Here is a 27,715-nt window from a genome sequence, read left to right as displayed (position 1 = left end):
GACTGTTCCATTTCATCCCGCTCGTGACGCCATTTTCCTTGTTGTTTCTCTTTCGCCAGGATATTTCAACAAACTTGGATACATGCATTTTGAAAAAATATTCACAATAATCACTTTAAAAGCCCACCTTCCCTTTATTGAAGGAGAAGGGGTATTTATTTAAGTTGTTTGTTTCGCTTTCTGAGGAAAGTTCCTGATTAGGCGACCATGTACATCAAACAGGTAAACTAACGGCGCGAGCTCCATCTCGACGACCCGCTCTCTGAAAAGGATGCTTGCGGCCTAGCCAGATAGCTAGCTTTAGCTAAGAACTACTGTAAATTTACATGTAGCTAGCTAGCTGGATCTAGTCTACAATACTGCAATTGGAAAAGTAATCTACAAAAATTGTCATGTGCCGGATTGCAAATAATTTCGGACCATGTCTGTCAGTAGGCTAGTTAGCTCAGGTACAAGTAGTAGTGATGCTAGTCGCTAGCTAACGTTATAATAGCTAGCAATATGTGGTAACTTTCTTCATACCAGCTAACGTAACTAGTTAGGGCAGCTAACTATCTTGCCAGTTAGCTATCAAGGCAAGCCATTTATAAAGTAGTCACATTAGCTAGCTATTCAGATAACGTTGTTTGTTATTAGCTAAGCTAGCTCGGAAAATACTGCCCCATCTAGCTTGCATGACATTAGTTTGCCTTTTGACATAGCTAACAAGCTAGCTGGCTAGCAATTGTTGGCAGCTAATTTCAACATCCTGTGAAAAAATATTGGTGGATGTCTGAATCGTTTATTCAATGCAATGGTGCTGTAACTAGCAAGCATGGATCATTTCAGATTTGTGATAGCAGTTGCACTTCCCTTCTTTTCCTCTCAGGTCATCATCCAGGGGTTCCGAAGTTACAGGGACCAGACTGTGGTGGATCCTTTCAGTCCAAAGTCCAATGTCATCGGTGAGTTTCTGCAATGTTTACTTTCTCCCAAAACCTCTAGCTATCTTTAGTCATCAACAACACATCACGATGTAGGTAGAGGAAACAATGGGCTGCTGCCTTTCCATCCATTGATTGACTGACATTTCCCTCCCTGTATGTTGTTTTCTCACAGTGGGAAGAAATGGATCTGGAAAAAGTAACTTTTTCTACGGTACGTGCGCGCTCTCCCCTGTCCTCTTCTGATGTTTTCTACCATATGAAATTAGAAGAATATAAAAAATGGTGATGCATTTATTTGCTGTATATAACAAAAACAAATGTTTGTTTTTCAGCCATTCAGTTTGTGCTCAGTGATGAGTTCAGCCATCTTCGCCCCGAACAGCGCCTGGCCTTGCTCCATGTAAGTAGTGGAAGTTATACTAACAGTAATGGATATTATATAATCCTCAGTCTGTTGTTAACCCTATAACACTGTTATAACAATGTTATTCCCTGTCACTGCAGGAGGGAACTGGTCCTCGTGTTATCTCAGCTTTTGTGGAGATTATATTTGACAATTCTGACAACAGGTTGCCGGTAAGATTCTCACCAAACATGATTGTCACCTTTTGACTATTTAGTCTCTCATGTTTAGTTTGATATCTCTCCGTTCGTTGGTCAATAAATTCACTCTCCCTCCAGATCGACAAAGAGGAGGTGTCCCTCCGCCGTGTCATCGGCGCCAAGAAGGACCAGTACTTCTTAGACAAGAAGATGGTGACGTAAGTATCTGTTGACTACACGTCTGTTGTGACTGAGCAACGATCGAAAATTGCCTCTCTGTTTGAATATGTAATCATCATGTAATCAGCAATCATGTATGTTGATTTTGTTCCAGTAAAAATGATGTCATGAACCTCTTGGAGAGTGCTGGTTTCTCCCGTAGTAACCCCTACTACATCGTCAAGCAGGGGAAGGTAAGACAGCACTATGAACATATGCTCTAAACAGGCTCCGTTGTGCAACATTCATTGGTTATTTGCTGCAAACATGTTTCTTTGCACCACTGTGCTGACTATATCTGTTCATACAACCCAACGTATCATACCATATCATATCTTAAGTAACATGTTTTCCCTTGTCCGTAATCTGTGTCCAGAACAACCATGTAACTTTCTACATAAATTATACAAAGGATACCTTTAATATGTTTCGTCTCTCAAATGGCTACCCAGACTATTTGCACCCCTTGTAAGTAAGCATTTCACTGTAAGGGCTACTACACCTGTTGTATTCGGCGCATGTGACAATTGAAATTTGATTCATTATGTATCCAGATCAACCATATAACTTTATACATATGATACCTTTCATATGTTTCCTCTCTTTATCCTGTATCCAGATCACTTTTTACGTAAGTTATACATGGGTATCGTTTATGTGTGTTTCCTCTCTTTATCATGTATCCAGATTAACCAGATGGCTACAGCCCCTGATTCCCAGCGTCTGAAGCTGCTGCGTGAGGTGGCAGGAACCAGGGTGTACGACGAGCGCAAGGAGGAGTCCATCTCCCTCATGAAGGAAACAGGTACAGAAGAACCAAAGTCTCTCTATATGTCTACGATGACACCATCTAAGACTCTGTTCACATGCATTCAGTCACCAGATCTAAGCAGAGGTATTCTGACTCACTACCTAAGATGGGCTTTGATTTAGACAAATTCAAAACGTGCAGTTATCTACGGAAAGAAACAGTCGACTTTCAGACCTATCGCACAAACTTTCTAAATAAATGCTGCTCTTTCAATTTCCTAATTATTTTCCAAGGAAAAGCTATACATTTAGTTCCCAGAATAAGCATCTCCCTTTCCTATTACAAATGGCCCTTGGTTGGGCCACCACAGCTATAGATATAACTAGACCTAAATAACATACTGGTGCACTGTTTTGTGTTTCCCCCAGAGGGTAAGAGAGAGAAGATCAATGAGCTGCTGAAGTACATTGAGGAGCGTCTCCAGACCCTGGAGGATGAGAAGGAGGAGCTGGCTCAGTACCAGAAGTGGGACAAGATGAGGAGGGCTCTGGAGTACACTATCTATAACCAGGAGCTCAACGAGACACGCGCCAAGCTGGACGAGGTAACAAGAATTTAAAAAATCAACAAAATGTGTTTATGGAGTTTGGGTCGAGAAATAAATATCTATCAAATTGTATTCATCATGGGCAAAGGATGTCTAACAAAAAGTAACTTTCAGTTGGTAGGGGTTTGCTTTTGTTGTCTGGCCTTTCAAATTCTTCCTTTTTTAAATGGCATTTGATATTTTTGATTGCATAGTTAACTGTTCTTTAAATTCTGTTTCCTCTTTCAGTTGTCCTCCAAGAGAGAGACCTGTGGAGACAAGTCCAGACATCTGAGAGATGCCCAGCAGGATGCCAGAGACAAAGTAGAGGTAAGTGATTCTGCATACAGTATTTGCACAGAATGGCTTGGAGTGTAAATGGATATGATCAGCTTTTCACACTACTGAGCCAAGCTGTACTGAGCTGGCCTGGTTACGCATCCATCCACCACAGTTCCTGTAACCGTGCTGAAAAGGACTAGGGGAGGGTTAGGGGAGGGTTTGGCGGGGGGGAGGGCTCATCGTGCTGTAGCGACTCCTTGTGGCGGGCGGGCTGGTGTTAAGAAGCGCGGTTTGGCGGGTCATGTTTCAAGGGGACGCATGAGTCGACCTTCACCTCTCCCGAGCCCGTTGGGGAGTTGCAGCGACGAGACAAGATTGTAATTGGATCGCAATTGGATATCACGAAATTTAAGAGGAAAAGGGGGTAAAACAAAAAAAGGTTTCTATCTTAGGGCTCTTGTGTATGCAAACCTGACTAGCTTTTTTCAGTCGGTGTCCGTCTAGTCTACGTGTTATTCCTCTCATGGCCTCCTCCTCTTCCTCCCATTGTAGGAGACGGAGCGTGTGGTGCGTGAGAAGAAATCTAAGATCAGTGCCATGAAGGAGGAGAAGGAGCAGCTGAGCTCAGAGAGACAGGAGCAGATTAAACAGAGGACCAAGCTGGAGCTCAAATCCAAAGACCTGCAGGAGGAGCTGGCCGGCAACAGCGAACAGAAGGTAGGGGAGCGCGGTGGTGGTGGTGTGTGTGTGCGTGTCTGAGATAGAGAGTGGTGTGTAGTTGGCAACAGTGAACCGAAGAAACGGGGCGGTTAGAAACCTCCTCATCTGCGTCACTGTGTGTGGGTTTAGATGTGTGTGTGAGACTCGCCATCCTTACCTACTACGTACCTACCTCTCCATCCTCAAACAGGAGCCTCTCCATCTGCGTCAGTTATAATCCCCCCCACACCTCCAACACCACCTACCTCTTCTTTTCTCCATCCCTCCGTCCCCCCTTCTTTTTCTCAGAGGGTAAGGACAGAAGCCTCTCCATCTGCGTCACTGATTCACCACACACCTCCATCCCTCTCCCCTTACTGCTAGTCTTAACCTCTCTTTCTCTCTCTCCCTGCATCCCTTCATTCTGGGCAGTGGCCCAAGGGAAGAGATCTGGCCCCAATCCCTGTGTGTGTTGCAGATTAGACAGCAGCATCTCAGCGAGGTTGGATTAGGCCCACCTGGCCGGGAGAACAGCTTTCTTGTTAGCATTGTTTTGTTGGGATGGTTGGAGGGGGGCAGGAAGAGGGAAGTAGGGAGAAAGAGGGTGGGTGTACCTGCGTCATCTGCCTTTCTGACTGCTGTGAGTCACATGATCCTATCTGAGTGATATGGATCAAAGCAGACTTTAGGAAGCTCCCCAGGCGGCGGCGACGACATCGATGAAGGCAGCTCCCGGCACCTCTCTTCTTCAGAGGGGTTGTGTTAAATGAAGAAGACACATTTCAGTTGAATGCATTGTTGTGCAACTGACTAGGTATCCCCTTTCCCTTATGGTTGACATATCTAGAGTAATCACGTGTAGATAAAAGATAATCTGCTGGCGTTTGAATTTATTTCAGCGATGACCCCACACACATATGAGTATCCTCAAATGCCTCTGAGTGTCACCCATTGTCACTATTTGTTTCTATTTAATAATAATGAATTCCTCCTCCAGAAACGTCTACTGAAGGAGCGGCAGAAGCTGCTAGAGAAGATAGAGGAGAAGCAGAAGGAGCTGCAGGAGACTGAGCCCAAGTTCAACACTGTGAAGGAGAGGGAGGAGAGGGGCATCGCCAGGTCTGTAGGAAAACCCTACACTGCTCAAGGCTCAACAATGAATTAATAATTTAATAGACATCTTTTTAATGTATTAGTAAAAGGATATTTACTCATTTTTTCCCCCATGTAATGTTAGTTACACCTGATGTTGCTGAAAATTAGAATGTGGTAGAAGTCAGTAAGAATGATCCACTAGAAGGTGAATGAAGTTGGTACTCTTGTAATCCTCATTGGTGATAGACTGGAGTGTGTCCAACATGGCACCTTATTAGTAGGCCACTAAATAAGGAATAAGCCCCCCTTTCAGATATTTTTTCTGAACTTCCCCATGTACCTTTTAACACCTCCTGTCATCTGTCGCTCCACCCAGACTGGCCCAGGCCACCCAGGAGAGAACAGACCTGTACGCCAAGCAGGGCCGTGGCAGCCAGTTTACTTCTAAAGAGGAGAGGGACAAGTGGATCAAGAAGGAACTCAAGTCCCTAGACCAGGCCATCAATGACAAGAAGAGGCAGATTGCTGCCATCCATAAAGACCTGGAGGACACTGAGACCAACAAGGAGAAGAACCTGGAACAGTATAGTGTATGGAACCTAACTCATGACTCATTATGCTATAGTTCAATTGGAACTATCATGGTTGATTATAATGCCCTTATAAGAATGATTTTGTTTAAATAGAATGTTCGATTCTGTTCTAGATTTCCCTCTATTCTATAATTCTTGGGATCAAGTTTCTATCTGACTGGTCTGTTTTCCCCTGTAGAAACTGGACCAGGACCTGAATGAGGTGAAGACCAGGGTGGAAGAGCTGGACAAGAAATACTACGAAGTCAAGAATAAGAAGGACGAGCTGCAGAGCGAGAGAAAGTAAGATCATGATCCATATCTTAATCATTTGTTTTGCTCCATCTTGTTTCTTGGGTTGAGTCATTGCACTGTTAGGCAAAGATATTGATTTGAACCTGTAAATCTTTACTTCGCCATCTCGCTTTTCTTTCTTCTTTACTGCTTTTTGGTCAATGTTCGTTGAGTCATCATTTGCGCTTTTATATATTGATTCTAACTTATAAATCGTAACTTTCTTTGCTCTTTTGTTTTTTTGTTTTTTTTACTCTTTCCTCATTGAGTCATGGTTTGCACTTTAAATATTTATTTACTTAGAAAATATGTATTTACTTTGTCTGGAATGCAAGACCCCAGGTCCCGTGTGGCTCAGTTGGTAGAGCATGGTGTTTGCAACGCCAGGGTTGTGGGTTTGATTCCCACGGGAGACCAGTACGGAGAAAAAATTTATGAAATGTATGCATTCACTACTGTAAGTCGCTCTGGATAAGAGCGTCTGCTAAAATGACTAAAATGTAAAATGTATGACGAAGGCCTATTAGCCCTGATTCGACCTCCACCGTGTTAAAGGTTGGATGGTTGTTCCCCCTTAACGTCTCAGGGCTGCGTGGGACGCTACCGTCCCACCCATGGTTCACACTATTCAACAGCCAGTGAAAAATCAGAGCGCCAAATTCAAAACAACAAAATGTCATAATTCAAAGTTCTCAAACATACAACTATTTTACACAATTTTAAAGATACACCTCTCCTTAATCCAACCACATTGTCCGATTTCAAAAAGGCTTTACGGCGAAAGCATAAAGTTAGATTATGTTAGGACAGTGCCAACACAAGAAAAACCACACAGCCATTTTCCAAGCAGGAGTGGGGTCACAAAAAAACATAAATACAGCTAACATTCAGCACTAACCTTTGACGATCTTCATCAGATGACACTCCTAGGACTCAATGTTACACAATACATGTATGTTTTGTTCGATAAAGTTCATATTTATATAAAAAAAAAACATTTTACATTGGCGCGGGATGTTCAGAAAATATTTTCCCTCCAAAACTGCAGATGAATCAGCACAACAATTTACAAAAATACTCATCATAAACGTTGATAAAATATTAAACTGTTATTCAAAGAATTATAGATAAACATCTCCTGAATGCAACCGCTGTGACAGATTTCAAAAAAGCTTCACGGGGAAAGAACACTTTGCAATAATCTGAGTACGGCGCTCAGAAAAATACAACAGGCAATACAGATACCCGCCATTTTGGAGTCATCTAAAATCATAAATAGCATTATAAATATTCACTTACCTTTGATGATCTTCATCAGAAGGCACTTCCAGGAATCCCAGGTCCACAATAAATGTTGTTTTGTTCAATAAAGTCCATTATTTATGTCCAAATACCTACTTGTTGTTAGCGCGTTCAGTAAGCTACTCCAAATGTAGGAAGCGAGCCCAAAATTTCACGACGAAAAGTCTAAAAAAGTTATATTTACGTTCGTTGAAACATGTCAAACGTTGTATAGCATCAATCTTTAGGGCCTTTTTAACTTCTCTAGGGCCGGCGGGACGAAATCGTCCCACCTACGTAACAGCCAGTGGAATCCTGTGGCGCGTTATTCAAATACCTTAGAAATGCTATTACTTCAATTTCTCAAACATATGACTATTTTACACCATTTTAAAGACAAGACTCTCGTTAATCTAACCACACTGTCCGATTTCAAAAAGGCTTTACAACGAAAGCAAAACATTAGATTATGTCAGCAGAGTACCCAGCCAGAAATAATCAGACACCCATTTTTCAAGCTAGCATATAATGTCACAAAAACCCAGAAGACAGCTAAATGCAGCACTAACCTTTGATGATCTTCATCAGATGACACACCTATGACATTATGTTATACAATACATGCATGTTTTGTTCAATCAAGTTCATATTTATATCAAAAACCAGCTTTTTACATTAGCATGTGACGTTCAGAACTAGCATACCCCCCGCAAACCTCCGGTGAATTTACTAAATTACTCACAATAAACGTTCACAAAAAGCATAACAATTATTTGAAGAATTATAGATACAGAACTCCTCTATGCACTCGATATGTCCGATTTTAAAATAGCTTTTCGGTGAAAGCACATTTTGCAATATTCTAAGTAGATAGCCCGGCATCACAGGGCTAGCTATTTAGACACCCAGCAAGTTTAGCACTCACCAAAGTCAGATTTACTATAAGAAAAATGTTATTACCTTTGGTGTTCTTCGTCAGAATGCACTCCCAGGACTTCTACTTCAATAACAAATGTTGGTTTGGTCCCAAATAATCCATAGTTATATCCAAATAGCGGCGTTTTGTTCGTGCGTTCAAGACACTATCCGAAAGGGTAAATAAGGGTTACGAGCATGGCGCATTTCGTGACAAAAAAATTCTAAATATTCCATTATCGTACTTTGAAGCATGTCAACCGCTGTTTAAAATCAATTTTTATGCCATTTTTCTTGTAAAAAAAGCGATAATATTCCGACCGGGAATCTGCATTTAGGTAAACAGACGAAAGAAAATAAAGCATGGGGTCGACTCGGGCACGCGCCTAAGCCCATAGTACTCTGATCGGCCACTTGCCAAAAGCGATAATGTGTTTCAGCCAGAGGCTGCCTCGATATCGTTCAGCTTTTTCCCAGGCTCTGAGAGCCTATGGGAGCCGTAGGAAGTGTCACGTTAGAGCAAAGATCCTCAGTCTTCAATAAAAAGAGCCAAGATGAAGAACAACTTGTCAGACAGGCCACTTCCCATATAGAATCCTCTCAGGTTTTTGCCTGCCATATGAGTTCTGTTATACTCACAGACACCATTCAAACAGTTTTAGAAACTTTAGGGTGTTTTCTATCCAAAGCCAATAATTATATGCATATTCTAGTTACTGGGCAGGAGTAGTAACCAGATTAAATCGGGTACGTTTTTTTTATCCGGCCGTGTCAATAATGCCCCCTACCCCCAACAGGTTAACATAAAACTTCAATAATATTCCAACCTGACGATTCCAATGTCTTGAAAAACGTTATGGAACACAGCTACCTCATCACGTGAACGCGTGCCACAAAACTCATGTCATTTTCTGAGTCACCAACTTCTCGGCCTTCTTGTTCGCTCTGTGTTCACCGCAAAAGCCTGCAACTAGGTTCTAAAGACTGTTGACATCTAGTGGAAGCCTTAGGAAGTGCAAAATGAACCCTAAGTCACTGTGTGTTCGATAGGCAATGACTTGAAAAGACTACAAGCATCAGATTTCCCACTTCCTGGTTGGATTTTTCTCAGGTTTTTGCCTGCCATAGGAGTTCTGTTATACTCACAGACATCATTCAAACAGTTTTAGAAACTTCAGAGTGTTCTAACCAAATCTACTAATAATATGCAAATATTTGACTCTGGGCCCGAGTATTAGGCAGTTTACTCTGGGCACGTTTTTCATCCGAAATCGAAAATACTGCCCCCTATACCTTGACAGGTTAAGACTTTCATTCATCTTCCGCCTGGCAACCTTTATTTCCTTACCAGACTATGGTCTGCTCTGCTGTGAATGTCAGCATGCCTTTCCCCTCTCCTCTCCTCAACAATGGAGGGGTATTTATAACACTGTGAGATGGATGTTGGACGCTGCCTGGAGCTTTGCACTGTGTGCTGTAGAGAAGGGCCTTGAGATACTGAGTTGTGTAAGGAGGAGGGAGAAGACCAGAGACGATGAATATGACATATGGGTCATTAAAGTTTACAATAGAGCTGCTCTCAAAATTAAGGCATTTTCCTGGAAGTGATTCAACAAAATTAGCATTTACAATATTTGCCCTGGCTGCATAATTTCGTACAATGTCTTTTGGACTGAATGACAAGTTAATGCATTAAACTAGCAGTGTGTTTGTCTGTGCGCCTCCAACAGCTATCTGTGGCGGGAGGAGAACGCTGAGCAGCAGGCCCTGGCAGCCAAACGAGAGGAGCTGGAGAAGAAACAACAGCTCCTTAGAGCAGCCACCGGCAAGGTCAGTGTGACTTCCTACCCAACGAAACACACACACACACACTCGCCCCTTAGCATGCATCATCATATCATGCATATCATCATACTGCCACCGGCAGGTCAAAATAACCCCCCCATGGCGTTAGATTGACCTATGAGTCATATTAATTATAGAAGACCCACCTTCACCTCTACATGAATGTCTATGTAATCCATATCATCCTACTAGCCTTATGCTAAACCATGTGTGGTAGTTCCATTTATCTATGAATCAATGCCAGATTAGAAAGGACACACACCTTCCCTTTACACGTGATCATACTAGCCATGTGGTAAATCTTCTGAGGCAATCATAGATTACGAAGGTCACACCTTTACACACACCCATCCATTTATATACTCCCTGCCCCACGGCCAAGGAGAAAGACTACACACACCTTCACACGGACACTCATTTCCACATATTTACTGTTTACTACCAGTCATGTCATGGGCCTGGTGTTACAGATGTATTATTAAGTCCACACCATGAAATAAAGGCTACACACACACGCCTTCGCACTACCTACTCAACCGACGTCGATGGCTCGGCTTTAGCAACGATGAGTCACTGATGAAAGCAATCCCACCTGAACACTGAAGACTCACTTTGTGACTCCATTATTGGGGAAAGAGAGAGGGGTAGTGATTTTGTGACTCAACCAATTATTAGGGAAAGAAATTGCGTAGAGGTAAAGACACTCTAACAAAGAATCAGCCCACCCCTTTCTCCCCACTCTCCTAGAAATCTACAGTGTGTGTCTATGACTCAGCTGCTTATTACTTTTTCAGTCACACTAATCAGTCCTTTCTTCAATCAAAATCTCCTCAAAATGACGTTCTATCAAAATTCCAGATGGTTAACTTGGTGATTGCCGTCTTTACTTTGCTTGAGTGGTCTGGTCGAAGCTGCCTTATACCCGGGACGTCACAGAGAGTACTTATCTTTTGGACTACAAAATGTGGAGAATCACTATTTTCACCTACGTAGACTAGGGATGGGCACTATTATTATAAATATCGAAACGGACGTTAATTTTCAATGACTTCCGAGAGTACATACAAAGACAGACCATGACATTTTAATAAAACAACAGTTTGATCGTTTTTATGACTGGGCCCCATAACAAACAGAAAAAGAGGTGCCGGTAGCCTACACACTTTTCACGCATGTGGCTTATTGTGGGTCAGTCAAAGCTTCACTACCATCAAAGGCTCCATGTGTAGCAAGTGAAGTGGGAGATTTCTAATCAATGCTAAATGGACTTAGAATTACGGAATTAAATTGGCTAAATTATGAGGATTAGGCTACAATGAGCAACCAACAGGTAGGCTGTTTTAATATCAATTGAGTTGTAGACAAGGACGTGGGGATCAAAACAAGTGCTTTCTTTAAAACGAATCTATTTCAATTGTCCGAATATCTGGGAAAAAATGCCCATCCCCAATGAAGACGCTTGTATGACGCCACAGATGAATATGCATTTAAAAAGTGTTGAAATGTTAAGGTAAATCTTGCTGTTTTTGTCCCCACTAGGCCATTCTGAACGGTATTGACAGCATCAACAAGGTGCTGGAGCATTTCCGCAGAAAGGGGATCAACCAGCACGTCATCAACGGTTACCATGGCATCGTCATGAACAACTTTGAGTGTGAGCCCGCCTTCTACACCTGTGTGGAGGTCACTGCGGGAACCAGGTGAGTGACAGGCTCTTTTTCAATCGTTTTTTTTTTGTATACCTTATGTCGTTTCTTTTCTCCTGGATTGGAGAACACATTGGAGGAGAAGATCTGAGTTTCTTCCTCTCTGACCTCCGGTGTGTTTTGAGAAGGAGACGGGGAGAGGGGACACGGTGAATCGTGGAAAGACCATTGAGAAAGCCAGAGAGAAGCTTGTTTCCTCAATGTAAAAGTAACTGTTACTCAAATTTGTCAGCTCATACTCCTTCATGTCCCCCTCCCGACTAGGTTGTTTTACCACATAGTGGAGACAGATGAGGTGAGCACCAAGATCCTGACGGAGTTCAACAAGATGAACCTGCCTGGAGAGGTCACCTTCCTGCCCCTCAGCAAGCTGGATGTCAGGGACACCGCCTACCCTGAGACCAACGTAAGGGAATATTCTTGAATGGAATCGTCCTAAAAGTGTAACCAAGCAAAAAAATGAAACATACCTCAAATACTGTACTATGTATTTGACCCAGGCCTGCTATGACTTAGGGTCGTCAAAGATTGTTAAACTGACCTATATTTCTTCTCTCTCTCCTTTAGGATGCCATCCCCATGATCAGCAAGCTGCGCTACAGCCAGCAGTTTGACAAGGCCTTCAAGCACGTGTTTGGAAAGACCCTGATCTGTCGTAGCATGGAGGTGTCCACTCAGCTGGCCAGGGCATTCACCATGGACTGTATAACTCTGGAGGGTAGGTGACGACTTACGTGATCAAGATGACAATTAATGTACATGACACGAATTCTTGTCTGCCTTTTACAGTCTATGTTCAAGTAACTAGAGGTTTCTTAGTGTAGATTTTGAAGTGTTTCGGCTTTTGTTGTTGTGTTTGTGAGTTGAGATCACAGGTGTTTTTCTGTTGCAGAGGTGACCAGCACAGTACCATACCAGTTAGTGTGCTGTGGGACAGTTTAGTTATTTTAATTGTAATTTAATTCGTTATTTTTCTGGTGTGTAATTTTGTTATTTATATATATTTTTTGTAATTGTTTTGTTTTGTTACTGTGTCTCTCAGGTGACCAGGTGTCCCACCGCGGGGCGCTGACAGGGGGTTACTATGACACCAGGAAGTCACGTCTGGAGCTGCAGAAGGACATGAGGAAGGCTGAGGAGGAGCTGGGAGAGCTGGAGGCCAAACTCAATGAGAACCTCCGCAGGAACATCGAACATATCTTTTAACTCCATTGCTGGTTTGTTGGTTCATTCATTCACACAGATCTTCCTAGTCCTCTAAATTAAAGACCCAAACTGATTTTTTTGTAGGGCCCTATAAAATTAGATTGTTTTTGTCTGATTTCCGTTTTGTTTCTACCCAAATTCCGTTTTCTCCATTTTGTTTTTCCAGGTTTCTGTTTTCCCCTGTTTCTTAAAAAAAAAAAAAGGGAAAAGCAACTTAATTGGAAACGTGTATTTTTGGATGTAGTTACCCTTTTCGTTCTAGTGCACACCAAGCACTTGGCTGTTGTTTAAATCAAATCAAATTTTATTAGTCACATGTGCCGAATACAGCAGGTGTAGACCTTACAGTGAAATGCTTACTTACGAGCCCCTAACAAACAACGCTTTAAGAAGTACAAAAAAATAATAACAATATATACAGGGGGGGTTCCCGTACAGAGTCAATGTGCAGGGGCACCGGTTAGTTGAGGTAGTATGTACATGTAGGTAGTTAATTTGTGTTTTTGTAGTGCACGTGATGGTAGAGATTGCAAAACGCATACTGATGCAAATAACCATATCAATCTGCCAGGTAAGCATAGGCTACTTTGTAGTTAACATTTAAATGAAAAGGTTTTCGGGAAAGCCTTTCCATCTAACAGAAGACACTCATTAGCGTCATCGCAAATGGCTACACAAGGTGGTAGACAAGCAGTTTTAGGAAATACGAATAACTTATGCATTCTGTTAATTTATTATGATAAACTTGGGCAAATTAATATTCAATACATTTAGTTGATTCCCTACTAAATTCAATGCGTTTTTTTTAATATTGTTGAATTCCGTTTTAATGTCTGGATTCCATGATTCTGTCCGCATTTTCCGCATCGGGGATTTTATAGGCACTGTTTTTGTTTCTGATTAGTCAGGAATACAGGCATGTATTGATCTGACCCATTTACCATGGTCCTGTCTCAGTCTAGCTTGTTGTACACTAACTCAACTCCCTACCCTACAGTGGACCTGAAGTGAGTCAGACACCAGAGATACTAATATGCCATTTTAGTCCTAAATACAGGGGCTCAGTCGGTGATGGTGTGTTGTCCTTAGGTAAGCTTGCCATTAGGGAGATGCCTGCCTGTTTTATTTTAAATCAGTCTTTAAAGGGGCAATCTGTAGTTGCTACATCATTTTTTGACTTATTAATTATGATATGGACCCATTGATTCTTGAAGAATCAAATTTAGAAATGCCTGATGAGCTTAGTTCAGCTGTCATACCCCATCATACCCCAAAATATATAAGCTTGTTTTACGCCAATGTTTGTAAACAAAGTAAATGTAAACAAACACTATATAGACTCAAAACATGGTTAAAACTATAATTTTTATATCATGGGTGGTCAGTCCTATGAATTTGAGAGCGGTTACATTTCTCCAGCCCTTTCCCTCAGCTTTTAACCCAAACGGGCAGGGAGTCCAATTTTTATTGTTTAAATTGCTGATGGCCACTTCAATTGTATGGAAAACGAAATATCTAGTTTTGGATGATTTGAGTTTAACCAATACAATGTTACATGCTTTGAGCCTCTCCAAAGTGTGTTATAAATCCCAAAAACCAACCAATCAATCAATTGAACAATGATATCCATCATGTATGAAGTATGTTCCGTAACCCTCCCCTGTATGTATCAACAATGAGATCTATAGGTTATATAGGTCCTATTTGTGTATAAAGTATGTTCCTTAACCCTGCATCACGTATCAACAATGAGATCGACCAGCTGATGAACCAGATGCAGCAGATTGAGACCCAGCAGAGGAAGTTCAAGGCTTCCAGAGACTCCATCCTGTCTGAGATGAAGATGCTCAAGGAGAAGAGGCAGCAGTCCGAGAAGACGTTCATGCCGAAGGTGAGGTTGATTTGGACTTCAATGTGTCTCTTGGTTTCTATTGGGCCCTATTCAAGGGAATCATGAATAAAATGTAGTCGTAGTTGACTGAATCAGACCTTGATCCAGTTCAGCGTTATGACAAAAAATGTCAGATTGTTTTGAGATTCAGAAAAGTACCGTGCACATCCAGGAGGATGATGAGAAGGGTGTATTTTTATACCCTACAAATGTCAGTATTATGCTACCATGACAAGCACCCCGCCTTTTTACATTTGTGAGAATGCAGCAGTCTGAGAAGACATTCATGCCTAAGGTAGCCTACAGTTATATAGCTAACTGTATGATTGTTGGTGTCTTCTTCTGTCTAGACTTCTTGAATTATCTTGAACATGTAGTCCACCAGTTGAATACATGAACACATTGCTGCACTGTACTAGCATAAACTGTGCCTGCTGCTTGCAAACCAAATGTCATCTTTTGGGTATTGATAAAGTAATTTCAACCCATTCAATCTCTCCTCACAGCAACGCTCTCTCCAGTCTCTAGAGGCCAGTCTCCATTCCATGGTGTCTACCCTGTAACTCTTCCTCTCTTCAACTATCTCTCCTCTGTTCTCTCCTCACAGCAACGTTCACTGCAGTCTCTAGAGGCCAGTCTCCATGCCATGGAGTCCACCAGGGAGTCTCTGAAGGCTGAGCTGGGGACAGACCTGCTCTCTCAGCTCAGTCTGGAGGACCAGAGACGTGTGGATGACCTCAACGACGAGATCAGACAGCTGCAGCAGGTAAGGAGACAGTTAATGAAAGACTACAGGGGGAATAAGTTTAAACAGGGCACTGTGTGGTGGTTGTATGTGGTGTTTGAACGCTAGCGTCCCACCTGCGGGACACAGCCAGTGAAATATCAGGGCGGCAAATTCAAAACAACAACAATGTCACAATTCAACTTTCTCAAACATACAACTATTTTACACCATTTTAAAGATACACTTCTCCTTGATGTAACCACATTGTCCGATTTTCAAAAAGGCTTTACAGCGAAAGCAAAACATTAGATTATGTTAGGAGAGTACATAGACAAAAATAATCACACAGCCATTTTCCAAGCAAGGACATGTGTCAATAAAACCCAAAACACAACTAAATGAAGCACTAACCTTTGACGATCTTCATCAGATGACACTCCTAGGACATTATGTTACGCAATACATGTATGTTTTGTTCGATAAAGTTCATATTTATATCCAAAAACAGCATTTTACATTGGCGCGTGATGTTCAGAAAATGTATTCCCACCAAAGACATCCGGTGAATTTACAGAAATACTCATCATAAACGTTGACAAAATACATAACAATTATTTTAAGAATTATAGATACAGTACTCCTTTATGCAACCGCTGTGTCAGATTTTAAAATAGCTTTACGGAGAAAGCACATTTTTCAATATTCTGAGTACATAGCTCGCCATCACAGCAAGCTATACAGACACCCGCCAAGTTCGGGGTCACCTAAACTCAGAATTAGTATTATAAATATTCTCTTACCTCTGCTGATCTTCGTCAGAATGCACTCCCAGGACTGCTACTTCCACAAGAAATGTTGTTTTTGTTCGAAATAATCCATATTTATGTCCAAATACCTCCGTTTTGTTCGTGCGTACAGATCACTTATCCAAAGGCATAACGCGTGAGCGCGGTACCAGAGACGAAAAGTCAAAATGTTCCATTACCATACTTGGAAGCATGTCAAACGCTGTTTAAAATCAATCTTTATGTAATTTTTTACGTAAAATTGCGATAATATTTCAACCGGACAATAGCGTATTCATTCATGGAGAAAAAGAAGGAACAGCGCGCTCGTGGGACCGCGCATATCCAATCCCTTTGTCCACAGGCAGTCCACTGATTGACTGAGCTCCCATTATCTGCCCAGTGACAGGAGAATGCTGAAAGAACTTTCTGAAGGCTGTTGACAGCCAATGGAAGCCTTAGGAAGTGCAACGTGACCCCACAGAAACTGTAGTTTCGATAGAGAATCAAAAGAAGAACTACAATTCTCAGACTTTACACTTCCTGGTTGGATTTTTCTCAGGTTTTTGCCTGCCATATGAGTTCTGTTATACACAGACACCATTCAAACAGTTTTAGAAACTTCAGCGTGTTTTCTATCCTAATCTACTAATAATATGCATATTCTAGTTTCTGGGCCAGAGTAGTAACCAGTTTAATTTGGGTACGTTTTTCATCCGGCCGTGAAAATACTGCCCCCTATCCTCAACAAGTTAACTTTTGCAGACAGCTCCTCATTTAAGTACGGGTTACATATATATGAGGGTTCTGACATTTTTATTTTCCATTTTAGTTCTCAGGGAACATATGTCTTTATAAAATGATTCCTCAAAATATGCTACATTTTCGATACCTGAAAACAAACTAGCAAACCCCTTCTCCCAATCCTTAAGAGCCTGTGTAATATCAGAGTTCAGCCCCCCCTCTTGGCATCTTTTCAAAGGTTTGATGAGTTCCACCAGAGCTCTACATGCCATTTCAGAACATAGAAAGTAATTTAGCACATGTATCTTCTTGCAATTAGGCCTATACGGGGTATGTATCTTCTGCCCCGAATGACGTAATACCTGGTTGAGAAAGTTTGTGGATATTGTCAAGAATACAGACAGTGAGTGAATGAATACCGGAAGTTCACTTGATTCTAATTTATCACCCTGTCCCTGATGAAAGAAGAAAATTAATGCTTATGATGCAGTCTATCACAGTGCCATCCGTTTTGTTACCAAATCACCTTATACCACCCACCACTGCGACCTGTATGCTCTAGTCGGCTGGCCCTCGCTACATATTCATCGCCAAACCCACTGGCTCCAGGTCATCTATAAGTCTATGCTAGGTAAAGCTCCGCCTTATCTCAGCTCACTGGTCACGATAACAACACCCACCCGTAGCACACGTTCCAGCACTGATCATCCCCAAAGCCAACACCACATTTGGCTGCCTTTCCTTCCAGTTCTCTGCTGCCAGTGACTGGAACGAATTGCAAAAATCGCTGAAGCTGGAGACTTATATTTCCCTCACCAACTTTAAACATCAGCTATCTGAGCAGCTAACCGATCGCTGCAGCTGTACATAGTCCATCTGTAAATAGCCCACCCAATCTACCTACCTCATCCCCGTACTGTTTTTATTTACTTTTCTGCTCTTTTGCACACTAGTATCTCTACTTGCACATCATCATATGCTCATTTATCACTCCAGTGTTAATCTGCTAAATTGTAATTCTTCGCTACTATGGCCTATTTATTGCCTACCTCCTCATGCCTTTTGCACACACTGTATACAGACTTTCTTTTTTTCTACTGTTTATTGTGTTGTTGGCTTGTTTATTGTTTATTCCATGTGTAACTGTGTTGTTGTCTGTGTCACACTGCTTTGCTTTGTCTTGGCCAGGTCGCAGTTGTAAGTTAGGCTAGTTGAGAACAAGTTCTAACTGGTTAAATAAAGGTGAAATAAAAAAGAAATACTTTTTTTTTCACTGTCTTGTTCCTTCCGTTGTTATATCATACATGGATTGTTAACAGCTTTGTCTTTGCCTTTTTGATACAAACACCCTAAGACTCACAGTCGAGTTTTAAGTGGCCTCGATGAGTTTGAGCGCTAGCTAGCTGCTGTGGTGTGGGCACTGCATTCACACCCAACCACACAGACACACTACCAGCTGCTCACAATGACCACCTCAGTAGCCACCTCAGCCGGTCTATCTGCTAACGTTATGCAATCGTCCCCGATATAGAAATAGACTCATGTTCTGTACAGGAGTAGGTAGACGGGCTGTGACCCTCAGTCTCCTCTCCCTCGCTCTCTCTTTTTCTCCCCGCCTGCAGTTCTTTTCATTATTTTTTTTCTTCTCTAAATTCATTTTTCTTTCTTTCTTATGAAGGCTCATTTGTTTGGTGTGTGGGGGTGTACGCTCTTTTTCTCTCATCTATTCTATTACGAACAGAGGGAGTCTCTCTCTGAAATGTGTTCTGTATTTTGTTATGAAAGATGAGGACATGAATGTAGAACAACAAACATGATTGCTGTGTTTGTGTGTGATGTATTGTTGTACGAAAGGAGTAATTCATCAGGTTATCTTTGTGTGTAGGACAACAGGCAGCTGCTGAATGAGAGGATCAAGCTGGAGGGGATCATGACCAGGGTGGAGACGTACCTCAACGAGAACCTACGGAAACGCCTCGACCAAGTAGAACAGGTATGGTGTTACACAATGTGCAAAACTAAACCTAGAACAGGTCCGGTTCCACAGTAGAGGTACGGTTCCAGAATTTTCCAAACAGACACTAGAACCGGTCCGGTTCCAGAATGTCTAGATGGGAACCTAGAACAGGTAGAATTCCAGAATATCACAATAGCAACATTTTTATTATTATTTTTTATGTATTTAACCTTTAACATTTTTTAAGTCAGAATTGATTTCACAATGTCTTGTGACCCCACCCCAAATATTGACACAACCTTAAAATTGCTACATTAATATTTTTACATCTTCAAATAACCTTCAGTTCATTACATTTTAATCTCTTATCAAAATGAAAAGGAACCATTAAATAAATACAGAATAAAATGTAATTTTTCTAAATATCTTTCTCAAAAATGTTTGTATATTGTCCCATACAATAATCTGTACTCTTTATTTTTTGTTCCCGACTGAATACCACTCCTGTAGGAGATGTATGAGCTAGGAGAGACATAGGGAAGCGCTTGTGAATGTGTTTGTTACTCCTTATTAACTTCTTTCTCCATGTGATCCTGTAGGAGTTGAATGAGCTGAGAGAGACTGAGGGAGGCACCATGCTCACAGCCACCTCCTCAGAGCTGGAGGGAATCAACAAACGCATCAAAGATACACTGGCACGCTCAGAGGGTAGGTTTCACACACACACACAGACAGGCATTAGCAATAGAAAGAATGGAGCTCACAGGAAGTATTGTGTTGGTCTCTCTTGAACAGTAGTACGTTATTTGACCTGAATTGATGAAAACCTTCACACAATCCTCAATATCAATAAAGGTACAATTGTTACGTCTTCAAAGTGCCAACGTTTAAAAAAAAAAATGGTATCTGTCCCTGTTCATCCCCCAGACCTGGACGTGTTGATCGACAAGGCGGAGATTGAGGTCAAGGACCACGCCAAGAGCATGGACCGCTGGAAGAATGTAGAGAAGGAACAGAACGACGCCATCAACCATGACACCAAGGAGTTGGAGAAGATGACCAACCGACAGGTCCGCCTTTTGATTCTCCAGCGATAGACTAGCATCCTGCCCAGTGGGTGTACAGAAACAGGAGATGGGCTCCTGCTCCTATGAGCCATTGTGGCTCGCACAAACCAAGGCTACTTACTGTACCTTATTAGGATGCCCATTGACTGGCGCCATGACAACCGCTAATCTTCCTGCGGTCCATACACATGACTAAAAATACATTAGACATAAGACTTGACAATTTATGGTGAAAGACGACAGTAGTAGACATTAAAAACATTTGATAAGCAGATATTAGAATAGTTTAAAATACCTGACAGGTAACACCTGTTATTGCTCCTTGTGTCTCTGATCATTGCTGATGCTGTGTGGAAATAAAGTACTGTTACTACTACAAAAACCATAATGCTACTGTTACTACTCCTACTACAGGGCATGCTGCTGAAGAAGAAAGAGGAGTGCATGAAGAAGATCAGGGAGCTGGGGTCCTTACCACAGGAGGCCTTCGAGAAGTACCAGACCCTCACGCTCAAACAGGTGAATTCTTTCACTCTCTCTCTCTCTCTCTCTCTCTAGGAGTATACACACACACTCCCTAGGGATAAACCTGCACAAATACTCTGAACACACACTCTATAGGTAAACACACTCTCTCTCTCTCTCTCTCTCTCTCTCTCTCTCTCTCTCTGGGCTCCCTGTCCTGTTTTTATCTTTCAGGACTTATTAGCAGCCAAAGCCAAACAGTCACGACGACAATTATCTCAGAGAGCCACCTCGACCGAGGGGCCAGGGCCTGGTCACATACACACAACTGAGACACCGCCCACCCACTCTCACACTTATGAAAGCAGCAGCCACCTCACTGTGACTCAGACACCTAGTTAGCCAGCTCCCGCCGCCAGACGTCCCTGGGCTCTCCGTATGTGTCGAGTGGGCTGCTGGCTCATCTCTCATAAGTGTGTGTCTCCTTGACAAGACTAGAAATATCCCATACTTCATGAGGATGAAGGTTAGCTTCCTTAATCCTTCTCCCCAAGACATTGAGTCTTGATTAGCCGGCCAGGTCAGATAGTGAGAAGTGGATGAAGCCAAAGGATGATAGTCTACCTCTTATACAGCCTCTCTCTTTGATAGGTCTCTTGACTTGACATAGAAACTGAAGATTATTAATAGTTTTGAGTGTTTTGAAGGAATACGTGTCAGAGTTGGGATTATGGTTATTTCAACTCCTCTTCATACTCAAGAGATGATCATCAAGCTTTTCACTTGAAACGTGTATGTCTACAATACAGCATGTGTAGTAACGCGTTACCTTGCCTCTTCAACCAAATGTTCCTCCCCACAAGTTGTTCTGTAAGCTGAAGAAGTACGGCCACGTGAACAAGACATTTTTCATGTTACCCTAACTCTCTCTCTTTCCCTCCCTCCCTCTGTAGCTGTTCCGTAAGCTAGAGCAGTGCAACACAGAGCTGAAGAAGTACAGCCACGTGAACAAGAAGGCCCTGGACCAGTTTGTCAACTTCTCTGAGCAGAAGGAGAAGCTGATCAAGCGCCAGGACGAGCTGGAGCGAGGACACAAGTCCATCATGGAGCTCATGAACGTCCTGGAGCTCAGGAAGTATGAGGCCATCCAGCTCACATTCAAACAGGTACGTTGTCCTCAATGGGCAAGTACCCAACCTCTTCATTAGGTGACAGGTACGCTTCAACCCTTGTATCGTCTTCCCTGTGGCTCAGTTGGTAGAGCATGGTGTTTGCAACGCCAGCATGGTGTGTGCAACGCCAGGGTTGTGGGTTCGATTCCCACGGGGGGCCAGTACCAAAAAAAAAGGAAATGTATGTATTCACTACTGTAAGTCGCTCTGGATAAGAGCGTCTGCTAAATGACTAAAATGTAAATGTAAAAAAAAATGAATCAAAACCTCAATCAAGTCTGAAACTGGTACGCTTTCAACCTGATTTAGGTCTCTAACAGATAGACTGTGACACCTTCTGCACATACACCTGTACCTCTGAGCAAGGTCTCAATCAGAGACTTCAACCCCCCGAATAAGTCATTATCCTTCAACAGAAATGTTCATGATTTAACCATATGAACTCAAGTCCTCAAATGAAGGACACGGTTGTTGTTGACTTCTGTCAGCATGAGTTCAATCAATCACATTGCTGGATGGATAATAGTAGTTTTTACTTACAAGCTCTTTTCATTTTACAGTAATTATCTCTGTTCCAAAGTGACTAACCATATCATGACTAATTCCATCTTTCCTCTCCTCAGGTGTCTAAGAACTTCAGTGAGGTGTTCCAGAAGCTGGTTCCAGGGGGCAAGGCCACCCTGGTGATGAAAAAGGGTGACACGGAGGGGGGTCAGTCCCAGGACGAGGGGGAGGGGGGCACCGACAGCGAGAAGGGCTCAGGCTCTCAGAGCAGTGTGCCCTCTGTAGACCAGTTCACCGGAGTCGGCATCAGGGTAAGAGTGTTTGTGCGGGTGGGTGAGTGGACCGGTGTGTGTGTTTGAGAGTGAACCCGAGAACCACGAGAGAGATTTGTGATAAATAGTGAAAATGTCATATGTACTCCGAATAGCTTTTTTAAGATATATTTTTTTTCTCCCTATTTTACACAAAGTAATCAAAATCCCAGCATGGGCAAAACATGATTAGTTTCATTATTGACTGTATCACATTATCCTAGTTTGCTGTTGCTCATGTCACCTTTTCTTCCTAATATTGAAAAAAGGTAAGGTTCTGTCGTATTTCCAGGTTCATGTAGAACAGGGATGAGCAACCCTTTACCATTTTTTTTTTTAAAGAACTCAGTTGGGGTCTTAACCTAATGTTGGAAGGTAGAATACACAAGTTGAAATTTCAAAGTGTAGTTGAGCATCGTCTGTGTTTGCGCGCATCACCTTATACCTCAGTGGCATCACCTTCATGTGTGCGAGACTAGTCGAGTAGGCCATTGCTCAAGGAGAGAGACGGACATTGCAGCACCATGTAGGCCTAGCCTATAAAATATGAGAGAACGGACTAATAACTAGGTAGCCAATTCAAAACATATCTTGTACCCTCTAGTTAACTTTAGCTGTTAATAGCATGTGTTCATTTTTCTGGCATGACTCAAAACACATTCCACCGACACACACGAATAAGGCCATACAAAGTTGATTTACTTTTTTTGAACGATTCATATGATTCATTTAAAAGATTTTAACGACACTCACTATTCACTTTGCCTTTGTATTAGTTGGGATTCTGTTCAATCGCAGTGAATCAAAATAATAATTTGCAATTGGCGTTTATTTTGGATTATGTCCCTTCAACTTGTTTTGTAGATACTTTCAGTTGATTTGAACATTCAATGTTTGGGACATTGCAACTCAATAGATGCTAGTCTGCCTGCAAATAACCACTTATAAGATAAAATGACTAAACTCGAAAAGGTACATTTCCTGAAAAAGATTTGTGGGCTTGCTTCAACTGAATAAAAGGATTTGTAGCCTACCATAGCCATTTGATCTTTTGATATATTGAATGAGCAAATGATTTTAAAAGGCATAAAAAACGTATTTGGTTGTAATGTCGCAATGTTATACATCAAGGGTGGTCAACCATCCTCAAGGAGAGCTAACGGGTGTGCAGGCTTTTATTCCAGTCCCCCTCTAACAAACCACATTTTAGAAATGAGCTGCTCAACCAGACCTTGATAAACTGGCTCTGATGTGTTTGAGCAGGGTTGCACATCCATAGGCTCTCCAGACTGAGGGTTGACCACATGTGTTTTATACAGTTGCCTAAGTGCCTTGCACCACGACAGGCGATGTTACATGGGATCAGAGAGCAGTCTCCCAGTGTCGATTCCACATTACGCTTATTTTTTATACGTACATAGACGACAATTGTTGGTCATGAAAATTTGGTTAAAAGTCATGAAATTCAATATGTCAATGTGTATGTAGAAAGTATTCATACCCACATTTTGTTGTGTTATGTCCTGAATTCAAAATAGATAAACATTTAAATACATATCACCCATCTACACACAATGCCCCATAATGACATTGAAAACATGTTTTCAGATTTTTAAAACTAATTTATAGAACATTTTATACAGAAATATCTAATTTACATAAGTATTCACACCCCTGAGTCAATACATGTTACAATCATCTTTGGCAGTGATTACAGCTGTGAGTGTTTCTGGGTAAGTCTCTAAGAGCTTTGCACATCTGGATTGTACAATATTTTCCCATTATTCTTGTAAAAATTCTTCAAGCTCTGTCAAGTTGGTTTTTGGTCATTGCTAGACAGCCATTTTCAAGGTTTGCCATAGATTTTCAAGGTTTGCCATAAAAGCTGTATTAGTTTTGGTAAGCAACTCCAGTGTATATTTGGCCTTGTGTTTTTAGATTATTGTCCTGCTGAAAGGTTCATTTGTCTCTGTGTCTTTTGGAAAGCAGACTGAACCAGGTTTTCCTCTAGCTCCATTCCATTTATTTTTATCCTAAACTCCCTAGTCCTTGCCAACGACAAGCATACCCATTACATGATGCAGCCACCACCATGCTTGAAAATATGAAGAGTTGTACTCAGTGTTGTGTTGTTGGATTTGCCCCAAACATAACGCTTTGTATTCAGGACAAAGTTAATTTCTTTGCCACATTTTTTACAGTTTTACTTTAGTGCCTTATTGCAAACAGGATGCATGTTTTATTGTTTATTCTTACCTGCTTATTTTCACTCTGTCATTTAGATTAGTATTATGGAGTAACGACAATGTTGTTGATCCATCTTCAGTTTTCTATCACAGCCATTAAACTCTGTAAATGTTTTAAAGTCACCATTGGCCTCATGGTTTCCTTCCTCTCTGACAACTGAGTTAGGAAGGACGCCTGTATCTTTGTAGTGACTGGGTTTATTGATACACCATCCAAAGTGTCATTAATAACTTAACCAAGCTCAAAGGGATCCATTTTTACCCATCTACCAATGGGTGCCCTTTGCAAGGTATTTGTGGTTGAATCTGTGTTTTGAATTTCACTGCTCGACTGAGGGACCTTGCAGATAATTGTATGTGTCGGGTACAGAGATGAGGTAGTCATTTATGTTAAACACTATTATTGCACACATAGTGAGTCCATGCAACTTACTTGTTAAGCAAATGTTTACTACTTAACATGTTTAGGCTTGCCATAACAAAGGGGTTGAATACTTACTGACTCACGACATTTCAGCTTTTCATTTTTTATTAATTTAAAAAAACAAAATTCCACTTTGACATTATGGTGTATTATGTGTAGGCCAGTGATACAAAATCTCAATTGATTCCATTTTAAATTCAGGCAGTAACACAACAAAATGTGGAAACGGTCAAGGGGTGTGAATACTTTCCAAAGGCACTGTATGTGTATATCCTTTTCAATAATTTTCCACATTTCTTTCTCTGGTCTTGCCCCATCCAGGTGTCGTTCACGGGGAAGCAGGGGGAGATGAGGGAGATGCAGCAGCTCTCTGGAGGTCAGAAGTCCCTGGTGGCCCTGGCCCTCATCTTCGCCATCCAGAAGTGTGACCCCGCTCCTTTCTACCTGTTTGATGAGATTGACCAGGCCCTGGATGCACAGCACAGGAAGGCTGTCTCGGGTAATAACACCACTCGTATCAAATAAAGAGATTATATTTTAATAGCATATTTTAAACAACACAACCACTCACAGACTGCCTCCCTTGGATAAGAAGAGATGGAATAAGTGTGTTGAATTTACAGCTAGCCTTTCTGTCTTAATTTTCAATGGGTGGCAGGTAGCTTAGCAGTTAACAGTGTTGGGCCAGTAACTTAAAGGTCGCTGGTTCAAATCCCCGAGCCAAATCGGTCGATGTGCCCTTGAGCAAAGCACTTAACCCTAATTGCTCCTGTAAGTCGCTCTGGAGCGTCTGCTGAATGACAAATGTATCTGTAAAATACATTTTCTGACTTTAATAAGTCTGTTGAATTTACAGCTAGCCTTTCTGTCTTGATTTTCAATGTTCGGCCATCCACAACCCTTGCCTGACTGCCCGAACTTCTTTCTCCGGCAAAACGCTACGCCCATGGACGTTAGTTTCTTCTCCACAATTAGTCTGGATCTGAGTACCTCCCCGACGATTTCTAGAATGCAAACACGTTCTGATTGGTCCCAGAAACGGATGGGTTGGGCCAGAGCCAGAACACACTTGGGCAAAGCAGCAATTTGAAAATTCGTCATTGGCTTTGATACTCTTGATTGGTTAGAAATGATCCAATTGCTGATGACTTTGTTTTGTACAACACCCATCGTTTTGACGTCACCACAAACGGCTTAAATGATGGCAGTCTCAGACTGAAGTATGTAGAGCAGTGGAAGAATTCAGTTTGAGTCGTCAGGCAACCACAATCCTTCAACAAGCATGAAGAAATTTAAGCATTATAACATATCTATAAATATCTTATCCTTACCGGTGTGTAATGTGTGTTCCAGATATGATTGTAGAGCTGGCGGGCCATGCCCAGTTTATCACCACTACGTTCAGACCTGAGCTTCTGGAGTCAGCCGACAAGTTCTACGGAGTCAAGTTCAGAAACAAGGTGAAGTTACTTAAAAGTTTATACGTTGGTCCACATCGGTATGAATGCGTGGGTACTGGTTACTCACTCACTGGCTAGTTTTAGACTAGTTTAATAACCTCTGGCATTCAGAGACGTGAAAAGTATGTTTCATAAGATGGTTGTCTCAGTGGAACTCAGACACAGGCATTGGTCACTCACTGTGTGTGTTTTCAGGTGAGTCACATTGACGTGATCTCGGCAGAGCAGGCGAAAGACTTTGTGGAGGACGACACTACCCATGGTTAAGAATAATCAACTCTTCATCATCCACCTCCATAGTGCACTGCCTAACTCTGAGCCTTCAGTCCTCTCCACTCTGACAGAACTCAACCAGAACTCTATGGTCAGCCGTTATTGGAATCTATTCTCATTCTACCGTCAGAACTCCCTAGTCCATCATCTAGCGCTTAGTAGCTGCACCACTGTTCCCTCCTCTATGCAATCGTTATGACGACATCCATCGTCTTAGCGGCCGAGGAGGGAAAATAAAAGTTAATTTCGTTTTTTTTCTGGATTGTTTTTATTTTATTTTTAACAACGTTTTCAGGTGTTGATGTTTGAGATGAGGGTTGAATTTCAGTGCTGGCGCAGCCTTTGACCTCATTGTATGTAATGGAAAATTGAGAACTTTTCAGATTCAAATGCATGTTCTTTTTTTATTTGAAACTGTTGGTCTGTGCTGATGTTGTGCTGATGATTTGTCATCATAAATTGGTTGGTCACTTTGAATCTCAAACTGTGAGGTATAGTGAAAGACAGAAATAATAACCAGTTTGTCAGAATAATCTTCCATGTTTAAGATATGACGTATTATTTACTTGTTGTAACGTCGTTACCAGAAAAATGGTTTGAAACGTTCGGAATTTTTTTTTTATTCTTTCTTTTTGTTAACGGTGTCTTGGCATTCCCTGTTGTAGGTCATTATCTTGTAACCAGTTAGTTCTACACTGACTGCAGCATTTTAACTAGTTGTTCTCTCCCTGTTACTCTATTAGAAAACAATAAAAATTGTATAAGGACA

The 27,715-nt window shown here is 41.7% G+C and overlaps 1 protein-coding gene across 1 annotated transcript; it reads left to right on the top strand.

Moving 5' to 3' along the window:
- On the top strand, positions 1-27,715 carry LOC106590166 (structural maintenance of chromosomes protein 3). The gene is made up of 30 exons (XM_014180841.2): positions 1-222; positions 869-944; positions 1,099-1,137; positions 1,259-1,326; positions 1,431-1,502; positions 1,608-1,687; positions 1,804-1,882; positions 2,376-2,493; positions 2,868-3,043; positions 3,275-3,355; positions 3,860-4,024; positions 5,004-5,125; positions 5,478-5,691; positions 5,873-5,976; positions 9,894-9,993; positions 11,548-11,708; positions 11,979-12,120; positions 12,282-12,432; positions 12,757-12,909; positions 14,660-14,811; positions 15,419-15,577; positions 18,953-19,060; positions 19,624-19,732; positions 19,952-20,094; positions 20,506-20,610; positions 21,510-21,722; positions 22,352-22,543; positions 25,535-25,712; positions 26,567-26,673; positions 26,869-27,715. Exons 1-30 carry the CDS (start codon positions 208-210, stop codon positions 26,938-26,940), a joined length of 3,654 nt encoding a protein of 1,217 aa, XP_014036316.1. The 5' UTR covers positions 1-207; the 3' UTR covers positions 26,941-27,715.

Source organism: Salmo salar, chromosome ssa02 (assembly GCF_905237065.1).
Source record: "Salmo salar chromosome ssa02, Ssal_v3.1, whole genome shotgun sequence".
NCBI classification, from domain to species: Eukaryota; Metazoa; Chordata; class Actinopteri; order Salmoniformes; family Salmonidae; genus Salmo; species Salmo salar.
This window is presented reverse-complemented; position numbering and strand designations above follow the sequence as displayed.